Source organism: Nelumbo lutea, chromosome 5 (assembly GCF_056320005.1).
Source record: "Nelumbo lutea isolate HS-2025 chromosome 5, American lotus-T2T, whole genome shotgun sequence".
Classification (NCBI taxonomy): Eukaryota; Viridiplantae; Streptophyta; class Magnoliopsida; order Proteales; family Nelumbonaceae; genus Nelumbo; species Nelumbo lutea.
The window spans coordinates 23,058,491-23,083,737 of record NC_142688.1 but is presented as its reverse complement, the minus strand read 5'-3'; the positions used below and the strand labels follow the sequence as shown (position 1 = coordinate 23,083,737).

At 38.5% G+C, this 25,247-nt stretch overlaps 2 protein-coding genes across 7 annotated transcripts in view; one reads left to right on the top strand and one right to left on the bottom strand.

Annotated features, from left to right (window-relative positions):
- The first annotated feature begins 13,320 nt into the window (after nucleotides 1-13,320).
- On the top strand, nucleotides 13,321-15,345 carry LOC148850982 (fatty acid elongase 3-like). Its single transcript, XM_088947573.1, has one exon. It carries the CDS (start codon nucleotides 14,082-14,084, stop codon nucleotides 14,982-14,984), a length of 903 nt encoding a protein of 300 aa, XP_088803699.1. The 5' UTR covers nucleotides 13,321-14,081; the 3' UTR covers nucleotides 14,985-15,345.
- Nucleotides 15,346-18,447: 3,102 nt separating this feature from the next.
- LOC148850981 (transducin family protein / WD-40 repeat family protein) overlaps nucleotides 18,448-25,247 on the bottom strand; it is a 106,024-nt gene continuing 99,224 nt past the window's right edge. For 4 of the 6 annotated variants that reach the window (XM_088944222.1, XM_088944223.1, XM_088944224.1 and 1 more), the window contains one exon: nucleotides 18,448-18,990. In XM_088944222.1, coding sequence (XP_088800348.1) covers nucleotides 18,856-18,990 — 135 coding nt within the window. In that variant the 3' untranslated portion in view covers nucleotides 18,448-18,855. Of the gene's footprint in view, nucleotides 19,352-25,247 lie in introns of all 6 variants that reach the window. The other 2 variants (XM_088944228.1, XM_088944227.1) reach the window with 2 other exon arrangements.

Here is a 25,247-nt window from a genome sequence, read left to right as displayed (position 1 = left end):
AGTAAACCAGCTAACATACTAATTGAGCCACCTCTTAGTTGATCACACCAGAACTTTTTTTAAATTATAACCAATCTACCAAACTACTAGTGTCATAAAAGTGGTAAATTGGCAACCAATCAGATCTTATTAATAAAAATTCATGGTGTTTTGATTGGTCAAAACTCTTCCAATATCATACCATTACAACATATTAGAATTACCCTTCAATCATCATTGAAAAATCGGTAACTTGAGAGTCTTAGTGTTTACTTATTGTCTTGATGTACCTCTAGGTAGGGGTGGCCACAAGCCGAGCTCGGCTGGACTTGGTTTCAGTCGAGCTTGAGCCCAATTTATAGGTGCATATATACATACATACATACATACATACATACTAGTAATTAAGCACATACGTTGCACGTGAAAATTTTTTCTTCATATTAATTAATTGAATTTTAGATATATCACAGTTAAGATAAAAAGTAAAAATTAACAAAATTAACAATATGATTAAAAATAAATTTAAATGCTTATAGAAAATAACATTATTATTATTATTATTATTATTAAATTTCGTAACAATATAATTAAGAATTTGTCATTCTTTGTATTTTCTATTTATAAAAATTTTATAATTTGACTATGACATCATTTCATTTCTAGGTAGATTTTAAATTTGGCATTTTCATCATTAATAAAAATACTTCTTATATTTCATACTTATTTATTTTAAATTTTTATTATTTAATCATAGCATTATTTATTAATTCATTTGACCCCAAATGGTCAAATTGCTTTCCCACCACCGGAAGGGAAGAAAATGTTTTTATTTTCAAACTACTATTTAAAATATTTATTTTTATACTATTAAAATTAGTATTGTGGATTTAATTACAAGAATTTAGTGATAAGAAAAATATATATTAAATATAGGATTTAATGAGATAAAATATAAAAATACTTTTATTTCTAATTGGTTTTAAATTTTACATTCTATTTCCATCATTAATAAAAACATTTGTTATTTATCATACTTATTATAGTTTAATATACATTAAAAATGTTCCCAATTTTTTTAATTTTTAATTTTTTATTTTATCTATTTTTTCATTTTATTATTTAATTGTGGCAACATGGATTGGCCCATTTGACCCAAAATGGTTCAATTTCTTACCACCACCTAGATGAAAACATGAGTGCAAGTTAATAACTTAAATGTTGGATTTAATGAGAGGGAATTGAATGCTTGAATATCTTAAAATTACCTATTTTTAACTCATTTAATATCAGTAACTGATTACCCTATTTGCCCTCATTTTTTATTAATAAATTTAAATATAGAGGGATAAATTTTGTCCTCAAAAAATTCCAAAAATATTATTGCGGCTATTTGTGCTTTTTAAAGTATAATAATAATAATAATAATAATAATAATAATAATAATAAAATTATAGAAAAATAATATATAATAAAAATATTATATATAATACTTTTATTTTTTTTATTTTTATATATAATAATAACTAATTATTAATTTTTTAAATATCAAATAAAAAATATTATATATATATTTATAAAACATTTTTTTCTCAAATCGAATTTGAGCTTACGAGTTTTGACTCGAGCCGAGCTTGAACTCAAAGTTCTTGCTCGAACTGAGCTTGAGCTCGGGCCTTGTACTACCTTGGCGAGCCAAGCTCAAGCCTCCGTACAATTTGGCTCGACTTGAATCCACCCCACCTCCATTATTTCTCATATTTTCGTTAAACATTGATAAAAAAAAGCAAAAAATCAAATTTACCCTTCATTATTTCTCATATTTTCAATATAAAATAGAATATTAAATTTACCCTCCACCAAGAACCGATCCTCGCTGATAATCGACCAACAACCGCAAGGAATTCAAGCCACCGAAGCACGAACACTATTCATCGTCCTCAACCTCCCAAAGCACGAACAGCGGCAGGAAGATAGAGTTCTCTTTCTCTCTCTCTCTCGATTAGGTTTCCCGGCAAGGTTCGGCTCGCCCAAACCCATCTCGCACTCGATGGAGAAAGAAGTGGAGCACACGGAAACTAGAACTTTAATTAAGACTCCTTCAGAGTTCAGGCATTTACAGAGAGTTTTTGTGTAATATAATGGTGAATATTTTGTGCATAGCCTCAGAACCACGATTTATAAAAAAAAGTATTTTTCACTAGCCCGAATTTTGGTTTATGGATGTTTGCCAAAACCTCAGAACCACGCCATTGTATTCCGTCCCCGTTGTGGAGGACCAAATCGGTTTCAAATCGTTTTCCCTTCCGATGGTAGTACCACCACGTGCTTTAATTCAGACCAAGGAAGTAGCTTTTCTGATTTCTCTGACTTTGGTTGGGGAGAATGTGAACCCAAGACACCTGAAGACCATATTCGAGGAAGTAGTGCCTAATGAAGGCAATGCTCCTAAGAAGTGGGTCGAACAGAGCTCCTGCCGCTCACCCTCGCAGTCGATGCTAAGAGTCCTCATCTGCCAAAGTGGATCAAAGCATGGAGACAGAGCTCTATTCAGCTGGGAGTCCCATCTGCTGAAGTGGATTGAAGCATGAATGCGACGTATCTTCATAGGTTAAATGAAGACCACAGGTTAGGCACGACGATGAACAGGGCTCTGTAGGTACTTGGGAGGTTAAGATGAGAGGGAAAAATAGAGAGATCGATAGAACTGGGGGATCGAATGAGAGAAAGTGAAAGGGAGAGAGGGAAATGAGAGTGGCCGGGTAAGGGGGATGTCGGGTAGATTGCCGCTGCAATAACCAGAAAAAACCGGATCTCGTTATCGGCTACTAGACCTGTTCATGGGTCGGGTAGCCCAACAACCTGGCCCGGTCTGATCCGTCTTAAATCGGGCTTCGACAAAATTTTAAGCCCACGGGTTCAGGCTCATGCTCTGAAAATAGGGCCTGACTATTTTTTGGGCTGAGCTCGGGCTTTCCCAAATAAGCTTAGCCTGAGCCCGATAATATAAATATATATTATATAATAATAAAATTAATAGCAAAAAAGTATTACATATATTAAATGCATAAATATATAATATATATAATTAATATATTATAAAATACCTATCCAAGTCAGGCTTTGGGCTCGGGCCTAATAATTTTCTATTTATAAAGAGGCAAAGCCTGACTCGGCCCATAAACAGGTCTACCAGCTACTACAGACCAAAAAAAACCATGCAACTAACATCGATGTGGTTGAGCTTTGATGGGTTTCCATGTACTCCTCTTCTTCTCTATTGAGTGCAAGGTGGGTTTGGGCGAGCCAAACCTTGTCGGGAAACCTAACAGAGAGAGAGAGAGAGAGAGAACTCTCTCCATTGAGTGTGAGATGGGTTTGGGGGTTTCCATGTGCTCCACTGCCACTATTCATGCTTCAGGAGGTTGAGGATGATGAATAGTAGATTCTACGATGATGATTCTTACTTGGCTTATAGAGGAGGATGAAGGGTAATATTGGATTTAAAAAAAATTATACGTCAAGTGGTGTTACATGTGCATGAATTTTGACAGAACATTAACAAACACCAATGACAGGGGTAGAGTTAGTCAATTGTCAAAAACAGTAAAGATGGTTTAAGACAATGATCAAATAGCAATGATACAGTTTGTCAATTAACTAAACAGTAGGGAAAGTTTAAAAAATTTGCCCTTTTTGCATAAATATATATAGTTGTGGTGTATTTTTTCCCTTGTCATGAAGCCCTTGAATCATATGACAAAACGTAAAACAAAGTTTAGTCCCAACATACGAATAAATGGGGTGTCATGGGGAATCCATGTTAGGGTGTCATTGTTCCTAACATACAAACATGTATATGGGGCCCACCTCAAAAAATGTATGTGGGCTTACAAGTCCACCAATGGTGTGGGGTCCATCTCAAAAAATGCACATGACCCCATACACATGTTCACCAATAGTGTGGGGCCTACTTTGAAAATTGTATATGGGCCCCACATACATGTTCATACATGACTCTACATGTATATCCACCAATGGTAATATCTGACCCATCTTGTAAAATATATATGAGCCCCACATATATATCTACCAATGATATATGAGGCCCACCATGTGGATTTCACGTGTTAAATGAAATATTTGTTAGCCCAAATAATTTTTGAGCTTCCAAGATATATTTACAAAATATAAAATCTTATAAGAAAAGACTTGCGAAACAGGCACTTTCGATTAAGTTGTCTTTTACAAGAATAAAAAGCAAAAAAATCTGAGATGCAAGACCACAGAATGACAGAATTAAGGATGAGACCATGCGGTGCTGATCCATGAGCTGCGCAAGTAAGCGAGGAAGAAGGATATGAAGTAAACTTTGAAGCCTCCACAGTGGAATCAAGTGTTTTTCACCAACAAAAATCAAACAATTGATTGAACATTGCTTTTTAACATCACTTGAGAAAAATCAGAAACGCATAGGGGAAAGTAAAAGTAAGACCCTCCTCAAAATTAACAGCTAGCTGCTAGCCTAAGCAAAATTAATACCCTTTCATTTATTCGCAGCTATGAGCCTAAGAAGAAGCATCTTTTCTTTTAATTTATTTATAACGGCCACGGGTACGAAAGAGAGCTGAACTCAATGTCTGTGATATTCCTTCTGCAGAAGAAAAAACCGTACTGCCTAATGTAATAATAGATGTAAGCTTTTGCTATTAATACTACTGTCAATTTAGGGACGGTCAGGATGAACAATAAAAATCTCATTTGTTGGGAATTGGGATCGTTCCTCTATTTAATATTTGAGAATGAGTTCATACCCGATACCAATGGATTCATACCGAAGAGATGTAGTTGGTGGCCCAGGAGGCCAAAGGATTCTACCCCTGCCCCAATCATACAAGAATTGAAATTCGTTGGTTAATTATCGGTTTGATTTGTTGGTTTTTTTGGCTTTTATAATATATATTATAAATAAATAAATATATAATAAAAATTATATTTTAAATAATAAATAATATATAGAAAAACATATATACCAGTGGTTCAGTTAACCGCCAGTTTTTTATATAGGTTAATTGAAACTGAACCGATCAATTCGATTAATAAATTTTTCGGTTCGGTTTCAATCGATTTTTCGATTTTTTTTTCTCACCCCTACTTACATGGTAGTCGGTGGTCCGTATATGAGAATCTAAACGCATTGTCAAGCTATAATATTCCCAATTTTATGGGCTTCATGGATTCATCATCGTCGACAACTATATCAATCACGTAAAGTCTAAATATAACTAGCCAAAGTCCACCTACAAAATTTCATGTTCATGGTTCATATGTGTTACATAAATTGTTTATATTTATACTATTATTAAAAGTGTGAATGTGAATGTAGAATGTTTATTTGATTAAAATACTTCAATTTTTAATTTGGTGACTCTCTAATTGTGAGACCAAAAATATAATTTGAATAATCACTTTATGCTCATTTAATTCAATTTCATTAAATCTTATATTTAAGGTATTAACTCCCATTATTATTCATTGAATCCTACTCTAGAATATATATTAGAATTTGGTAAGCACAAAATGTAATTTAAACTATTACATTTCACCTGATTCAATTCCCTCTTATTGAATCTTAAATTTAGGGTATTAACTCACGTTCTCTTATTGAATCTTATGTTTAAGTTACTTTTTCACCAATAGATTCTATTAATTAAATGTATATCCTATATTTTTAACGATATAAAATACATGCTTTTTAAAATTGACACAAAATGAAATCATTCTTCCATCATTGTGGCAAGTAAGTAATTCAACCATTTAGATCAAATGAGTCAATCCATGATGTCATAATGAAATAAAAAACTTTAAAATAAAAATAAATAGAAAAAAAAATAAAAAAATAGGGCACATCTCTAATGTTTTATATTAATCATATTACAGAAAAATAAATAAATAAATAAGTAGTCTTATTGACGCTGGAATGAAATATAATTTAAAACCAATTTCCACATGCAAAACATGTTGACACTTGCTAGTTTAGGTAAAGGATCCCAACAGTTTCAGAAATATTACATGGATAATTGACAATATTCTTTCTCCACAATCCACCCTCTCTTCATAGGTCAAGGTTTACGATGTAACTTTCCTTTCATTTAACAAAGCTAAACCTGACTTTTGGTTCTCCCATCTACTACCCACAAAATGTTCACACATCCCTACTCATATTTTTACCCAAAAAAATCCCTACCCACATAACACCATTATTGTAAGAACATCTTTTCAAAAATGACAAGGGAGATATTCTCAATTCACAGCTGTAATGTCCCTTCAATAGGTAGTGATGTGGAAACAACTTGTGGGTAGCAGATATATATGAGCCCAGAGAAAGTATGGAAAGGCCTAATACAAATTTTTTATTTCCACAATAAAGTTATAAACATTCAAAATGTCAAAAATCCACACTCTATGCACCTATACCCGCCCGTGATATGGCATCAATTATGAGCTAGCACCTACCCTAAATGTACTTTGAGCCTAAAAATTATGACCCTGGGCTGAACCGTCATTCTCCTTATATGAGCCCCACTTTATGGGTACTTTGCATTTACATGTAATAAAAAAAGGCTTTTTACAATTAACTAAGGGAATCAATGCTAGAGAATTAGAGATGATGTATTGATGTAGAGTGAAGAATATATAAAACGTAATGCCTAGTTTAGAAAGTTGATGTAGGTACATTCGGTTCGAACAATGGCGGGCCTACACGTGCCAATCGGCACGGCTTAGGGTAGAACCAATGGTAGAACCAATCAGGGCCCGTGCAGAGCTGAGCTCGGCAGGCCTTGTGGAACCAATCATGTGGGGTCACCTGGTGGCCTTAGATGGCTGCGCTCCCCGCGTACAGACTCCATCTCAATCGCCCGAGCTCTGCCGTGACCCGACGACCTTAAGTATATATAGGAGGTGCCTCCCCCCAAGGTAAGGGATCCAAAACTTAAGACTCTCGAGCTCTTCTTGAGATTTCTTATCCTCCCTTGTGACCTTGTTTGAGCCCTCATATCTCAGACCTCGGTCACCCGCACCAACATACTAACTTGAACGTCGGAGTCTCTGCCTTGGGTCTCAACCCGGGGCCTCTGACGTGCTCTCTCCCTATACATGACCGATCTACCTGCCCTCGGTCACCTCGGACAGCTCAGCCTCGGGCACCTCGCACCTTAGCTCCACACCCCAGCTTGGGGGTAAATTGACAATATTGACCTCGACCATTCTGAACATCAACAAAAGTGATTCTTGATTTGGTTTTATTTTCATAGGGCGCTAATTGCTGTTCCCGTTACATTGTCAAAACATGCAATCAATTAACCAAGATTTGGCATATACAAGAAAACGGGCACCTTTTTGAAAACTACAAAAACATTGCTCAAAAACAAAAGACGATTTCTTATTCATGTCTTCCTGAATCCTGATGCGTACATTGTTTGGGTGCAAATCGCAGATACAGAACATATATTATGGAAGTGAAGTGGGAACCGGTGTTTTTTGAGTTTCCTATTCAAACAATAGATGTGCAGATCTAACAAAACAGATTATAGATCTATTCTCTTAGGCTATGTTTGGTTTGAAGAAAAAGGTAGAGAAACCTATATAAGGTTTGTAAAGGTTTTCTTAACTTTTCCTTCATTTCCATACTTTTTACTTCAAACCAAACGCAGCCTTAAGGTTTCATTTTGAAAAAAGAAATCTATTATTATTATCATTTTAAAAAAGTGAGATCCGTTTTCCTTTTAAGTGCAGTTAATTTGTTTCTGAGGAGTACAAATACAAATACATACTCTATAAATACATATAAAATAATACAAAATATAAGGTTTTACATTCTACATATTTGTATTTGTACTCGTTCCACAAGGCCCAGTTTGTTGAGCAAATACATACAAAATAGTACAAAATGAAAGATTTTACACTCTACATATTTGCATTTGTATTTCTTGGAAACTGAGCCTAAGGGTCAATCAGGAAAGAGTACATATACAATGTACAATGCAAATATATATAATATAACACAAAAAATAAGGTTACACTCTACAAATTTGTACTTATACTCTTTTTAAACTAAGCCTAAAGATCAACAAAATTTTGAAGAATTATTTATATTGAAAAATTAAAAATGCACATGATTCTGTCAAAATTTACAATAAGGGTAAAAATGAAAAATGGTTGAATACATCATCCGTAGGGTGTCACCTAAACTTCACTCCTGTATAATCACAGCAAAAGGAGAGAGAGGTGTCATTAGCCTATGTCGATGTCGTAATTTTATAAAACTTGGAATAGACCAAATGAGCCAATCAGGCACACTCTTTTTTTTCTTTGCATGGCAGCGTGGAAAAATGCTTAAAAAAAGGAACAAATGCTAATTGACAACTACAAAAGTAGCCTTTTTCTCTATTTAGATGGGCACCGCACAGCTAGCTGATTCGGATGTTATTCATTAATGCTATTTTCTTATGAGGCAGACATATATCTCAATTGGGTGTTCTTTATATCTGAAAATTAGGCATCAATTGCACAATGAAAACAAGTGGAAATGACCTAATCACCTTCAACGCAGCCAAAGGGACATTACAAATTCAATTTTGCCTCCGGGTTGCAGGTCATCAGTTGGACCATTCAGAATGGGTAAGACCATGGGATATTATACTAATTTATATTAATAACATAAATAATTTGTATAATTATTGGTTTAAATTTCCATTTTCCTTTATCAACATTAATTTATCTTTAATAATTTAAAATAAAAATCACATAATTTTTAAATAATTTTCCAAAATCTATAAAATGTAATAAAATTTCCAAAATATTCCAATAATTTTCAATAATTATTTACTACATTTTAAAGAAAATTTCCCAAAGCACATTAATATATTTTTTATTTTCTTCTCCAAAATTATGACTTTGTTTGTCAAATTGCAAACTCCACCAACTCTTTCCTGGAGCTATAATTGTTGACTTTATTTTTCAATTTTATAAATTTTAACTAATTTTAAATGACATTTATAAAGAAATTATTGGTTGAAAATTTTGTGTATTCATTGATTTCTAGTAATTTTTCTGGAAAATAACACAATTTAATTATTAGTATAATAAAATTAATTTTAAGAAATTATAACTAATGTAAACTATTTATTATAATGATTACTCTATTTAATTACTACACCAAAATTCCAATAACTTTCATATATCTCGATTCTCGTAAAAGAGTAATTAATGGCCCGATGGCCCTCATAGTTACTCATTGATGAGGCCTTTTGTCTGGAATCTGCTGCTGGAAAATAATAAAAGGTAGAGTAGGATGGAGATTGGAGGTCGGAGATAAAAAGTAATTTAAAATGGCTGCTGCGTAGAATAGCATTATTAGCAGTCGAGTTACCTTTTGTGTACTGATTGTCTGATTGGGAAAAAAAAAAAGAATTACATTTATTTGATTTATTTCGTTTTCAGTAGCAATCGCCATTCATCACTGTCATACACATACACACAACCAATAACATTATTGAATCTACACCACTATAGACGTGTCAAGATCTCATAAAACAGCAGCTCTTCAAGGTTCCTTGATTGCAAACTTTCTGCTTCAATGATCTCATAAAACAGCAGCTCTTCGATAACCATATTCCAAATGGGTCGGGCTGTCATAAGGGAGATGGGTTTTACCCACCCAGACCCAGCACTTAAAATTTCGGGTAGGATATGGATGGGTATTTTATGAAAGGGAGAGGATCGTTTCGTAAAAAAAAACTCTTGACTTCTTGTGGTGGGCTGGGGCCTGGAGGTCAATAATTATAAAAGATGAGGCCATGATACTTGTTTAATGCGTCGTCATCATCCTTAGAAAGACTTGGCATTGAACATTGAACATAGACAAAAAGAAAGAGAGAGAGAGAGAGTTGAAAAGAAAAGAAAGCAAAAAAGCAAACCGGAATATTCTCTGGGTTGCGCTCATATATAGTAGGAAAAATCAGTTTTGGATCATCCAATCTGGTTAATTGCATTTAATTCATATCCGCTATTGAGATAATGTAGCAAATTCAGCAAAGTCCCAAAGTCACACTTATTTTCTTTATTTATCTGAACGTTCCATTTTGCTTCAGCAGCTAGATCTGACAATATCATTAGAAACTACATTTTTTTTGGGAAATTGTTTAAAATTTATTATAAGTTTTTATCATTTCTCTTAAATTCACAAATTTAAGAGAAATTTGTAACAAGCATGTAATTATGTCCAAAGGACGTGCTTAACAAGGCACTCTCCTCCTCCTCCTCCTCCCATTGGAGTCAATTTTAGTTTTGAATGTAAAGTCTTGGCTACAGGCATGGATTTCTGTTTAATCTGGGGACTTTTTTTTTTTTTTTTCTTACCCACCTGACACCTGTATAGGGGTTAATAAAGGCCTTAAGAAGGGGTGTTTTCACAATAACCCAAATTTGTTATATTGGTTTTTTATTAAATATTAATTTAACTTACAAGGTGACGTTAGCTATACATTCTAGACCATGGTTTGTTCAAATAATAAATAGTTTTAAGGATTAATCAAATATTGTCTCTCTCAACGGAAAACCTTAATAGACTTTGGGTTTTATGATATAAACAACGAGAAAATTTATAATGCCATATGCTATCAAATGAGTTTTGCCCAATTAAAATCCATGAATTTTGATAGATACCACCTAGCTAATTCCACGCTTATAATATTGGTTAATTCGTTAAGAGTTTTTTTAGGTATCTTTGTCTTTTCGAATTTCATTCTGATGTAATATAATATAATAGTTGAACCCACAAACAAAACAGTAAATAAACTGACCTGACCTCCAAACAAATTATGACTAGAAAATCAAGATAAGCACATTTGACCTGCAGAGAAATTAAGATCTAGTCGTTTAGATACAGATATTTGGCCAGGAGGGAAGAGAAGACGGAAATATTTCATTTTTGGTCGGTCAGATACACATATCGGAATGATTTCGTGCATGAAATTAGGCAGAACATACACAAACAAACTACCACCTTGCTTACTCCTTTCAAGGTTAAGAAATAAGGAATATCCCTATCGACCGTCAGCATGATACTATAGTCAATATCAACTGTTGTTATTTTCCAATTATGGTTTTGAGCAAGGTTTTTAAAATTGAATCGGACAGTGAATCTGTTAGGGGTCTGATTTTCGGGTTGAATAGTTTGTTCGTTCGAGTTGAATGGACGGCCCGTTTTGATAAAAACTAAAAAAAATAAAAAATAAAAATGATCAAAACCGTTGAATGGTTCCAATACCCAGGTCAGCAGTTTGCTGACCAAACCAATATTTTTTGGCAAAATTCTGATTTTGGGGAAAAATGAAACCGGTCACTTGACTGATTCCCGGTTTTTCCCCTCTGATCCGGTTTTGAAAACCATGGTTTTGAGATTTTAGGTTCAGTTTAAAAAGAATATAAATATAAATATGTACAATATAAATACATATAAAATAATACAAAATACAAGATTTTGCATTCTACATATTTATATTTATACCAGATATTTGCTTTGATTTCCTTGTAAGTGCAAAAATTAAATCCAAATACGTGATATCATATATGGTCGATGTTTATTTATACATGTGCATGGCACTTGTTCTTACGTATATTAATATTTATAAATCCTTTTTGATATGTTTTATTTTATTTCCCGATCTTTTATTTTATATATATATATATATTTTAATAGGAAAAAATTATGATGCTAGAAATATATAATATTGAAAAGACTTTGAACAATCAAAATTCACAATGAAATTTGATGAAAATCCACTTAATTGACCAGTTTATAATTCTTGATTGGTTATCATATCTTTCGGCATTATAGTCAAACCCATATTAACCATTAAGGATATGCATGTAAAAAAAAAGATGAAATCTGCATTATAGTAAATTATAAAAGAAAATTGTGGATAGAAGCAAGCAGATGTGTGGTATATTGGTATGCTTGTGTAATTTTAGATTAGATTCTAGAAGAAAAAGAAGAGAAAATAGAATTGTCTACTTTACAAGGAAATGAAAAGAAAAGGGAAGATAAACCGACCGAATGAGAGACACGGAGGCAGGAACGTGGTCACGGTCAAACGAGAGAGAGAAAAGATTCATAAAGGGAGAAAATTAAGACTCCAACAATAACTCTATCCACGCCTATTCATAAAATTCTACCTCCGTGCATTGGGAATATATGGGTAAAATTGTCATGTGTAGGAAATCTGGATTCAAAAATTAACTTACCATAAAAACAAAAAAGTCTAAATTTCTTATCCACGACAACTCGAAGCCACCCACAAAAAGTCTAGATTTCTTATTCCCAAATCCCAATGTATGTATGAAGAAGGTACCCAGCGTTTTGTGGGTTTGCATAAATAGAATTCAGAGTTGTTGTGTTGTGGGGTAAGAAGAGATGTAAAGTCCACAACGGAAAACACCCAAGTCTTATTGTCTTAATGCATCAAAACGAAAACGGAAGGAGACGTGTTGAGTACAAGGACCGTTCTGTTCGTAATTTCGTATACACCTAAAATACTTTCCCATCTTCATCACATATTTCAAGTATGGGGAAACTCCCCTTATCCAATCCAATGGTCCCTACGACTCCAGATGAATGAGATTGGTTGTTTTTAATTTCAACCCTCTGATTTTATCAATTATTATTTGCGATTCAAAATAACTGAAATCCATTCCTGATGTCCAAATAAAATCAGAGGATAAGAAGGTACCAACTACCTTATCGGTTGGTATTGGTAAGGTCCGTTAGCTGACCTTCACTCCTCCGTGGGGGGTAATTGAATTATTTTTTTGTAAAAGAAAAAAAAAAAAGTTTTAAAACATCATCTATCACCTATGTGAATGTTGATTTTGGTCAAATAAGTTAATAATTAAAATCTAGTAACGAGAAACTATTATCAAGGATGGGGGGTAATTCTTCTTCATAACAACAGTCAGATGGCTGCTGATTAGAACTGATTTTGGGTTTTTATAAACCAAACCACACATACTACACCACTCGGCCCACTCCCACCCACAAGATGAAATGCATTTATTTGAAAGAAAAAAGAAGAGGATGTGCCCAACCAGACCCTCCCACCCCACCACCTTCACAAATCACAAATCATTTCACAATGAGAAACGATTCTTCTCACCTCACGGAGTCACGGCACGTGCAATGAGAAATACAGATAAAATCATCTCACGGGTGGGCAGTGGGCACACCCTTTCGTCTATGTGCTATTGTGCACGAATCACAAGGTCTTTAAACTTTAAGAAGTTGGTCTTTCGTTGACCGTTGTGCCAGTCATAACTCACCACGTGGCAAATGTGTAGAGATGACAAACAGGAAACCAATACGACCAACAACATTACACTACACGTCTACAGTCTACAGTCACCCACCAAGGCAATTACTAAATACCAATGATGTGTATTAAGTAGATATAAAAGGAGCGACCCTCACCCTCTCCCAATTTAAGAATAAAACAGAAATAGAAAAAAGGTGGACGGCTGGACGCTTCGCTGCTTCTCGATCGAATTCTCATTTCTCAGAGCATGCCTTTCTTCGCACCCTGCGTTCGTTCGCAGTTCGCAGTTCGCAGTTCGCAATTCGCTCCCCACTGTCCCGCTTTTGTTTCCCACAGCCACAGGCCACAGCAGCTTAGAGCTAGAAGAAGACTACGCGTAACCTAACAACGATCTTCGTTTCTCGGGCTCGGGGCTTCGACCGTCGTGCACGTGCGCGCTCTCTCTCTCTCTCATTTTGAGTGGAGGAGGAGGGTTTCGGTTTTCTGGATTTGGAGTCTGGACCGCTCCCTGCCTCCCTTTCTCCTTCTTCTCCGTGATAACAAAACCCATCTCCACCTAATTCTGTTTTTTGCTTCCAGAGGCGGAGGAGCACAAATTAAAAGAATAAAAGACTCACAAGGAAGAAAGCTGGATGCTTCGACGCACAAGGGAGGATTCTTCCTGTAACTAGGATTAATCTTTCCCTCCTCTTCCACACATTTTGACCCCGCCGGAGAAATCGATCGAGGATGGGAACCCTCATTTATTTGCTATCGGAGCATCCTGCCATCGTCAGTTTCAGGTGGAGTCACGCCCATTCCTGGGGCTCCACCTGGTCTTTTCTATTCACCTCCATAGCCGCCTACATCACCCTATCGGTCTTCCTCCACTTCGTATTGCTTCTCTTCCGCCGCCGACGCCCGGTTCCCCTTGGACCCATCCCTGCCATCCACAGTCTCTCCATGGTTTTAATATCCGTCGTCATCTTCTTCGGGATCCTCTTCTCCGCAGCCGCCGAGATCCGAGACACCCGGTGGTTTTGGCGGCGCTCCAAGACCCCTTTCCAGTGGCTCCTATGCTTCCCCCTGGGAACCAGACCCAGCGGCCGAGTCTTCTTCTGGTCTTACGTATTCTACCTCTCTCGCTTCCTCCACTTGCTCCGAACCTTCTTCACAATCCTCCGCCGTCGGAAACTGACATTCTTTCAGCTATTCAACCAGTCAATTATGATATGCATGTCGTTCATATGGCTCGAATTCTCACAATCGTTCCAGGTGATAGGCATCCTATTGACGACTCTGATCTACTCGGTCGTCTATGGGTACCGATTCTGGACGGCAATTGGTTTGCCCAGCGCTTGCTTCCCATTCGTCATCAACTGCCAGATTGTGTTGCTGAGTTGCAACCTGGTGTGCCACATAGGGGTGCTCTTGCTGCATTTCATGAAAGGAGGCTGCAACGGAATTGGAGCTTGGGTGTTCAATTCCGTCCTCAACGGTGCCATCCTTCTCTTCTTCTTGAACTTCTATGTGAGGGTGCACCTCCGAAAGAGAAAGACTGTGGCTGTTCGGGATGAAAACTCAACATTTCATTCATGCTCTGCCTTGGAGACGAGGAAAGATATGGAGCAAATTAAAGACAAGGATCTTTAGTCAAAAAGTTTTGGCGACTCACTTCGTCGGGGGTCTTTAATCTGTAAATTTTCTTTCTTCCTTCCTTTTTTTCCCCTTTTGCTCTTTTGCAGTCTTTTGTTTCTTTTTTCTTTTTTCTTTTTTCTTTTTTCTTCTTTCAGTGTGTTGTAAAATGTAAACTTGAAATGTCTAGCTGAGCCCCCAAAAAAAAAACAAAATAAACTGATAAATTTAGTTCTTGGGGGGGGGACCGGGGGATGCTCAAGAATCATAAACACCCCTGCAATCTATCAGTTTTGTTTCTTTTTCTTTGTTTTTCTGTATAGAGGAATATGAATATAAATTTATGGTATTATTTGAATGCTGTTTTGGAGAAAATAAATCTTCATAAATGGTTATAATGCAGTCATCGTTAATATTCTATGTTTTTCATTTTTGGCGACTACTTCGGCTTGTTTAGGGCAGAGAAAAAGGAAAGCTTCGGACTTCTCGTTTTCAGATTCCCATCAATCTAGCGCTGGCCGCTGGGTCTCGTCAAACATACGTCGGGGCCTTGTGGGAGGGGAGGGGACATTTAATGGTTAATTAGGGTCTAAGCAACCCCGGGAATTTTGCTTGCTTGGATGGCAGTTTTATCGTTCGGAATAAGGTCTAGTGTAGGAGTGACTTGCCAGCTGTCTAAAATATTACACGTGGCTGTCCAAAGCACGATCCGTATGTTTGCCACGTCACTCTTTAACTAACAGTCCAGTCCAGTCCAGTAGGGAGTCCCCCCCCTCGTGAATTGTGATGGGGGGGGAGTACAGTGCCCTTGTCTGGTCTTGAAATTTCAACAACTATCATATTATTCTTTATTCAGGGTCAATTATTGTTTGTCAAGACTCAAGATTGGAGGATGTGCGTCGGCTGCCGGAGTCACACTCTTTGAAAAACGGAAAGAAAAGAAGAAAACAAGTGGGGTTGCCCCAGCGCCCCAGCCAACATTGTGCGATAGGGTACCCAAAAGGCCAAAACATATGATCGTTAGGACAAGAGGAGTAACGTAACGATCAAACCTCATAAGAAAACAAGTGTAGGTAATAATAATAATAATAATAATAATAATAATAATAAAAGACCCATTGATAGAATTACCAGTCAACCTGCAAAGATCCCCAGCTTAAAACTCATTCTGGTCGGGAATGGGACCATGGTAGTAAGTCTACTTTGGTTCTCCTCTGCGTGCAACAAAGAATCCAAGATGTTTGCTTAATTACTAAAATGCCCTCCCATGAAGAGCACAACAGATGATGCCTAGTGTAGATTGATGTGTAATGTCAGATCTGGCCTGTCCTAGTGTCCTGTGTAGTGTGTAGAACCCGAAGAAAAGCTTACCTCTCAAACCCCCATATTAAGGGTTTTTTTTTTTTCCAATTTTCAGGCATCGTCTTATCATGAATTTTCACTTGTCTGCAACAGACGAGGTGCATTCCGTGTGCATCTTTCATCCGCCCCATCAAGTGGAGGGCCCAGATTCATGAAACCAACCACCTAACGATCCGGAAAGCATGTATCAAGAAACAAATAAAAATGCACAATCACTGGTTTACATTGAGAAGACTTTACTTACACCATCGATAATCTTAGGCTCACTTTGGAAAAAGTACAACTGTACAAACTGAAAAACCTTACATTTTGTATTATATTGTATGTATTTGTATTTTACATATTTATATTTATATTCTTTTCAAATTAAGCTTTAGGCTCAGTTTGGAAAGAGTACAAATACAAATATATAGAATGCAAAAATATGTATTTTATATATATTTATACTGTATATATTTGTATTTATACTCCTTCCAAACTATGACTTAGGTGTAAATATTCTCTTGGACTACGGTAGTATGGCATACAACGTGCTAGCACAGGACACAATGCAAACAAGGAGACGGCTGGTCTGTTTTATTAGGTAACTGCAGCCTGAGACTACAACATAATTTTTTACCATCTTCCAGCTCCAGGTTTGGAAGCTAAACAACGAACTTGGCGCAGAGATGGAGCTCATACTGGTTTTACCAGTTGGGCGCATTACTTGGTGGATCCTTGGGATAGGATTTCATGAAATTCAGAATGAGATACATATACCGATGATGGAAAAGCTTCCGTTCTTGTTAGGCCAAGGCTCAGACCTAGCAACCTATACTTGTCCGTTTTTGGGCGGAGGGGCATACACACCCACTCGTAGTGGGGATTTGAGCCGAGCCGAATAGTTCGAGGCTCGAGTTCGATTTTGGGAAAAATATTTTATAAAAAAAAAAAAAAATATATATATATATATATATATATATATATATATATATTCGAACCGACTCGTGAACCTCACGAACCGAGCTCTAATAGGCTCGAGCTCGGCTCATTTCATAATCGAGCCAATAAATTGGGCTTGAAACTTGGTTGAAACTAAGCTGAACCGAATTCGAGCAGCTCATGAAAAGCTCGGCTTGTTGCCACCTCTACCCACTAGTCAATACAACTTACATATTTTTAATATAATGTTACATTAAACTTATATATTTTTAAGTTCAATTAAAACATGATACAAAGTTGTATGTTTATACCAGTAAAATATGCAAGGAAATAATTTAATTTGATATATGCAGTGGGTGTACATGTTTTTTTTTGGTTACTAAGGTTTATATATTATTTCAGATTTACCATTAAGGCTGAGAGTTTGGAAGGAGTACAAATACACATTTATAGAGTGCAAAACTTTGTATTTTGTATTATTTTGTATGTATTTATACAGTACATATTTGTATTTGTACTCCTTTCATACTCAGTCTAAGGTGCATAATATATTATTTATTTTTGGCGACTTAAGCATATTAATATATAATAGTTCTATGTTTTTAACGCACAAGCATAAATTACAATTAGTTCATGTCCAGTATATCAATTACAATTTATTACTTTCACACATGCAATTAAAGCATGTGTTTTTTTATGCCTTTACCCAGCTGAGCTGTATAATGTCTTTATTAATGTAGATTTCCCTATTACATCCATGTTGTCTGTATTTCATTGTTTCCTAGTGTTCTCCATAGTATATATGTCCTAGACTCTTAATATTGCCTCTCCAAAATTCCTTGCAAGACTGGTACTTCGAACGGTGTCTAAGGCCCCTCACTGAAACAAAACCCTATTACTAATAACAGTAAAAAAAAAAGGAAAAAAAAGAAAAAAACCTAGAGAGGTTCATTTATCTCTTCAAGTGATCCAAGCATGCTTTATCTCTTCATCATCCACTGTCATTGAAAAAACTTGCCTTCCTATTTTGTCTTTTTTCTTTCTTCTCTTGTCAGAACAGATAAATTAAGAAAGCCTCCTAGATTTCCTTTTCCCATTTTCTTAGCAACATTTAATGTTCAAACAGTATGATGAATGAAACAAAGTAACTAACACGAAAAGGCGAAGGCACAAGAAAAAGAAACCATGGAAATTCATGTTGTGAAGTCGAAAAGCACTGATCTTAATGAGATAATGTCTTATTACCAACAAACCACTGGCGGAACTATAAATTGACACTTCACTAGAAGAAAAAATTTTCCCATCCGCCATTTGTTGGAAACAATGTTTAGGAATTCATCTTTGGTCAAGTCAAATACAAGTAGATAGCATGCCATCCATACTCAAGCATAGTAATTGCAATGATGTTTATGGTGTATCATCGTATCAATCCCCTGCTGTTCATCTCTGTTCTCTCAGAGACCATTTCCTCACATCTGAACCCTGTGACCATGGAGAAAATTGGATTGAAGAATTAAATTGGGGGGGGGGGGGAGGGTCATAACTCAAATATTAGCCATCTTCCCCAATGAATTCTAAGATGACAATTTGCCTGGTGAGAAGAGGTTTAACTCTGTTTTATTAGGAGTTCAATATCAGCTCCAATTTCAGCAACTTTGGCTTCCTTTGAGACCTTTGCTGCTTTGGCGATGCTCTGAACATCAAAATCCATGGCTATTCTTTTCACAAGACCCTCAAGCATCTGTTGTTTGAGAATTAAATCAAGGACATCAACAAAAAACAGAAAAAGTAACAGACTGAATATATAGGCTAGAACTCCTAACAAGGTAGAGCTAGCTGGGCAAAATGAATGAAGACTTGGTACTAATACCACCATGAGTGGCAGCAATGAAACGTGATCAACCATTCTCTTGATTTAAATGGGCTGAATGTCATATGACGTATACTAACCAAACTGACAATCAAAACATATCAAATTGGGTATTTACTAACCCTGGCCAAACATAGATTGACCAAGCATGCCCCAAATGATCCATTACAACCCTATAAACAATTCAAATCTTCCAATGGTGCAACTTGTCGGAGCCTATTCCTCCATTTAACTGTCAATAAAGTTTCTACTTAATGTTCATAAAAGAGTAAGAAGAAACAGATAAGCACCACAACTAAGAGGAATGTGAAGATGATATATAGCATGTCTTGTGACAACTATCAAGTTTACAATTTTAGATGGTAATAAACAAAGAAAATGTTCATAAAAGAGTAAACAGAAACAGAAAAGCACCACAACTAAGAGGAGAATGTGAAGATGATACATAACGTGTCTTGTAATAACTATCAAGTTTACAATTTTAAATGGCAATAAACAAAGAAAATAAGACAAAAATTGTACAAGTAATTAGTATTCCCAAATATGACTTGAAACAGGAAATAGTATGTTGATATCCAAGACCCAAATCATAGTCACCCAATGGTGAGTTTCCGCTCACCTCGGAAACCTCTTCGAGGGAGGCTTGACCTCCTGAAACAGAAGATGGAGAGAAAAGAGAGAAGGGAGGGAAGGAAGAAACTGGAATCAGGGAGAGGAAAATTAAGGGAGAATCATTCATTCCTTTCATTATGTGATGATGGCCTTATATAGCTGGCCTACAGGTGTAATATCATAGGGAATATTCTCTGATTTCTGAATAACTAACTCTGGCAGATAACATGGGTGGAAAATCTTCAGGTGGCAGAGTAATGAGTGTAACTAATTCTGGGGCTCTGCCGCCTGGCTCCTCTGTCTTCTTGTGAATGGCTGATAGGTGGCGGCCTGCTCCACTCCCCTAGTGGGTTCTGGAGGGGGTGTTTGGGTCTCAACAGTTCCTCCCCCCTTAGCACTGACCTTGTCCTCAAGGTCTAGGTTGGGAAACCTCTCATTCAGCCTTAGATAAGGTTCCCATGTGGCCTCTTCTGGAGGCAGACCGGCCCATTCAACCTTGGCTTCTGGCACCACCTGCCCTCCTCGCCGAACCCATCGGAAATCCACAATCTTGACAGGCTCCGTGTAAATGTCCCCTTCATCTGTAAATTGGGGTAAGTTCGGTGAGATAGGGGTATGATTCCCCACAACTTTCCTGAGAAGTGAAATGTGAAACACCGGGTGTAGCTTCGAGGTAGCAGGGAGGTCCAATCTGTAAGCAACGAGGCCCACTCTCTCCAGCACCTTATAGGGCCCATAATATTTGGGAGCTAGCTTGTGCCAAGCCCGTCTCATTACTAAGACCTGGTGGTAAGGTTGGAGCTTAAGGTAAACAAAATCACCTACCTGAAACTCTAGTGGGCGGTGGTGAGAGTCATAGTAAGCCTTCATCTTTTGCTGGGCTTTAGTCAAGTTGGCCTTGAGTAGTCTAAGGATCTCATCTCTAGCCAGTAGGCGAGTCTCTACTTCTGCCATCTTAGTCGACCCAAATTCATAAGGTAATAAGGGAGGAGGTTCTCTGCCATATAGAGCCTTGAAGGGTGTCATTCCTGCTGCTGACTGATAAGTTGTGTTGTACCAGTATTCAGCCCACAGAAGCCAGTGAGCCCACTGTTTGGGCTTCTCCCCTATGAAGCACCTCAGGTAGGCTTCTAAGCACCGATTAAGAACTTCAGTCTGTCCATCCGTCTGGGGGTGGTAACATGTGGATGGGTGCAGTTGGGTTCCTTGCAATCGGAAGTATTCCTTCCAGAATGAACTTAGGAAGGCAGGGTCACGGTCCGATACAATGGATCTTGGTGTCCCATGCAATTTGGCGACGTCCCGTATGAAGATGTCAGCCACCGTTGCTGCGGTGTAAGGGTGAGGCAGGGCAGAAAAATGGCTATACTTGGTGAGACGGTCAACTACCACCATGATAACTTCCTTCCCTAAAGAACGGGGAAGTCCGGTGATGAAGTCCATGGAGAGGTCTTCCCATACTTGCTCTGGAATCTTGAGGGGCTGTAGGAGGCCCGCGGGAGACTGAGTATTATTTCTGCCGTTGACAGGTCTGGCATTCAGATACATAGTGTAGCACATCCTTGCGCATACCTACCCAGTGGTAGTGGCTGCTGAGCCTCTTTAGAGTCCTTAGCACTCCTGAATGTCCTCCCAAGGAGGAATCATGAAACAACTTCAATAGTTCAGTTTTGTGGCTGGAATTTGGAGCAATCACGAACCGTCCCTTGAAGAAGAGGTCTGGTCCCACAATTTGGTACCCTGCAACCTGGGAAGGGTTCTGCCTTAATTTTTCCCTAATGTCCTGCAGCTGCAGATCAGTCCTTGCTTCTTGCCTTATGGTTTCAAACAAGGGAAAACTGGGCTGAGAGTAGGTTAGTTGGGCCAGCTCTTCTACCCGTGATAAGGCATCGGCTACCCTGTTAGCAGGCCCAGGTTTATACTCTATTCGGTAGTCGAAGCCCATCAGTTTACTCAACCACTTTTGCTGCTCTGGAGTGTGCACTCTTTGTTCTGCTATATATTTCAGACTTCGTTGGTTTGACCTTATGATAAATTGGCGTCCCAATAGATAGGTACGCCATTTATGGATTGCCATTACCACTGCCATCATCTCCTTGACATAAGTGGACTGGTTCTGGTGGGCGGCTGGTAAGGCCTTGCCGAAGTAAACAATGGGCTGTCCCTTCTGCATCAGGATGGCCCCCACCCCTGCACCTGAAGCATCACACTCAATCTCAAAGGGCTGAGTGAAATCTGGAAGAATAAGGACTGGAGGGCTTGAAACTGCTGTCTTCAAGTCTTCAAAGGCCCGTTGGGCTTCGTCAGCCCATCTGAAAGAATCCTTCTTCAACAGGCGCGTTAGAGGGACGGCCATGAGCCCATACCCCTTAATGAAACGCCTATAACACCCTGTAAGCCCAAGGAAACCCCTGAGAGCCTTAACAGTAGTGGGCTTGGGCCATTTTTGGATGGCCTCTATCTTTTCTGGGTCTGCCATGACTCGCCCTGCTGCAACCACATGGCCCAAGTATTGTATCTGTTTTTGTCCAAAAGAACACTTGGTCATTTTGGCATGTAATTGATGTTCCTTTAGAGTGGTGAGAGTAAGTCTCAGATGTTCCATATAGGTGCTCCAGTCCCTGCTGTAAACCAGAATGTCATCGAAGAATACTAAAACAAATTGCCTTAAGAAAGGCCTGAGAATGTCATTCATAAGGGCCTGGAAGGTGGAGGGGGCATTGGTGAGCCCAAACGGCATAACCGGGAACTCATAATGGCCATCATGGGTTCGGAAAGCGGTCTTGTGGATGTCGGCCTGGTGAACCCGGATCTGATGGTACCCGGATCGCAGATCCAGTTTGGAGAACACCTGTTCTTCTCCTAACTCATCCAGCAGTTCATCAATGAGGGGTATCGGGAACTTGTCCTTCACTGTAATCTGATTCAGGGCCCGGTAATCTACACAAAACCGCCAACTGCCATCCTTCTTTTTTACTAGGAGTACAAGGGATGAAAATGGGCTGGTGCTGGTTTGTATATGCCCTTTGTTCATTAGCTCTCTTACCGCCTTCTCAATTTCTAGCTTCTGGAAATAGGGGTATCTATATGCCTCACATTGGCCGGTTTAGAATTTGGTAAGAGGGGTATCTGATGGTCATGGGCCCGGGGTGGAGGTAATTGGCTTGGTTCCTTGAACACATCAACAAACTGATCAAGTATCGATCGTAGTGCCTCATGTTGGGCTTCCGTGGGTTGGTCACAGCCTTGATTGTTTAAAGTTGGAGCTGTGGGCTGCATGCCTAAGTGCATAAATAAGGGCTGTCCAGTATCCTTGGAGGCCCGTAATATGGAAGTTACAATATCACCTTGGGGACTCGGAGGTCGCACCCCTTGGAGATGGCAAGTTTGACCATCTTGATAAAAGTCCATTGTCATTTTGGCCCAATCACACAGTGCCGGCCCTAGGCCACGTAACCAATGAATTCCCAGAATAATATCAGCCCCTGAAAAATCCAATGGGTGGAGATCCACCACGAAATAGTGGCCTTGTATAAGGATCCTTTCCTTCTTGCACACACCATCACATGTCAACTGAGCCACATAGATTGAAAAGAGTGGAGTGGGTTGTATAGACATACCTAGTTGCCTTGCTAATCGACAAGTGATGAAATTCAGGGTTGAGCCACTGTCAATCAAGATCATCACAGATCGGCCCACCAACCTTCCTTCTACTCGCATGGAATGAAGAGGGTTGAGGCCCATGAGGGCGTGTAAGGAGATCTCGGCTCCCCCCGGTTCTGGTTCAACTGAGATCAATTCACAGTCTTCTACGTTTTCTTCTGGTTCTTCCTCTGTCTGAAGGAGAAACATTCGCTGGACTCGACACTTATGGCCCGATCCAAACTTGTCATCACAATTGTAGCAGAGGCCCTTCTCGCGTCGGGCATGCATCTCAGTCCATGAGAGGCGCTTGAAGGGCACAATGGGCCTGGACAGAATGGGCTTCTGAGAATCTCCAATTTGTTTCATGGGTTGCTGTTCGGTCCGCTGGGGAGCCCTCACATTCGGGTAGGAAGGCTTGCTGGTTCTGCGCATGCTATCCATCTTCTCTTCTTGTAGGCGAGCCATTCCCACCGCCGCCATGACTGTCACTGGTCGAAGAGCTCTCACTTCCAGGCGAATGTCTTCTCTGAGACCTCCCACAAAACACCCTACCAAAGCCTTCTCCGGCCATCCATGTACCCTGGTCGCCATTCTCTCGAACTCGAGCTGGTAGTCTGCTACTATCCCGGTCTGTTTTAGTCGAGTGAGGAGTTTGTCATAATCCACGAACGTTGTCGGCCCAAAACGGATGCACAAGGCTTCTGTGAACTCCGCCCAAGTTACCTGAGGATGGGTTTTTCGATACCACTGAAGCCAGAGCATAGCATCTCCTTCTAGGTGAATGGAAGCGATGGCGACGCGCTGGTGTGCAGGGGTTTCATGATACTCAAAGAATCTCTCTGCTCTGAAAATCCAAGGAATGGGATCTCCACCGGAATAGTTGGGAAAATTGATTTTAGTAACCTTTCCGGCGGGGTAACCCCCAGTTCCCTGGCTACCGGAAACAGAGGCATCGGCCCCTGTTGGATGACTGGTCTTTCCGGATTGTTGTTGGGAAGCGAGGTTAGAGATGACCACCTTGAGATCCCTGAGTTCGTTCAGTACCTGATGGAACCCAATCTCAAGTTGGTTGACTCTGTCTTCCATGGTAGAGGATCTTATCTGCGGCATAGCCGGTCTACAACCTTGCTCTGATACCAACTTGGTGAGTTTCCGCTCACCTTGGAAACCTCTTCGAGGGAGGCTTGACCTCCTGAAACAGAAGATGGAGAGAAAAGAGAGAAGGGAGGGAAGGAAGAAACTGGAATCAGGGAGAGGAAAATTAAGGGATATTCATTCCTTTCATTATGTGATGATGGCCTTTCATAGGAAATTATCTCTGATTTCTGAATAACTAACTCTGCAGATAACATGGGTGGAAAATCTTCAGGTGGCAGAGTAACCAACTCTGAGTGTAACTAATTCTGGGGCTCTGCCGCTTGGTTCCTCTGTCTTCTTGTGAATGGCTGATAGGTGGCAACCTGCTCCACTCTCCTAGTGGGTTCTGGAGGGGGTGCTTGGGTCTCAACACCCAACCCCTCTCAAAGATCAGTGGTCAAAGCTCAATGCAGAAAGTTTCATATAGATTTCAGCAAGTCTTATTTGAATGTGGCTTTTTAAAATATAAACATGGAGTTCACCATCTCTCCACCACATTCCAGCAAGACTTCTAGAAAACCATAGTTCAACCTTCTGTACCAAGGCCTTTATTACCAATCACATGACTTTATTACCACAGAACCATGCTCCAATTCTCATTTAACAAAACTGCTTTCTTAGCATATGTTACATCAAAAGATATCCTATTTGTGTAATTCAAGATGGGTGACCAATAGAAGAAAAAACTAAAAAGAAGATTCAAGGTAGGAAAGTCCAAAATTCTACAAACAGGA

Excerpts from the sequence above, each read along its gene's own strand:
- LOC148850982 (XM_088947573.1), top strand. The coding sequence starts at position 14,082 with ATGGGAACCCTCATTTATTTGCTATCGGAGCATCCTGCCATCGTCAGT.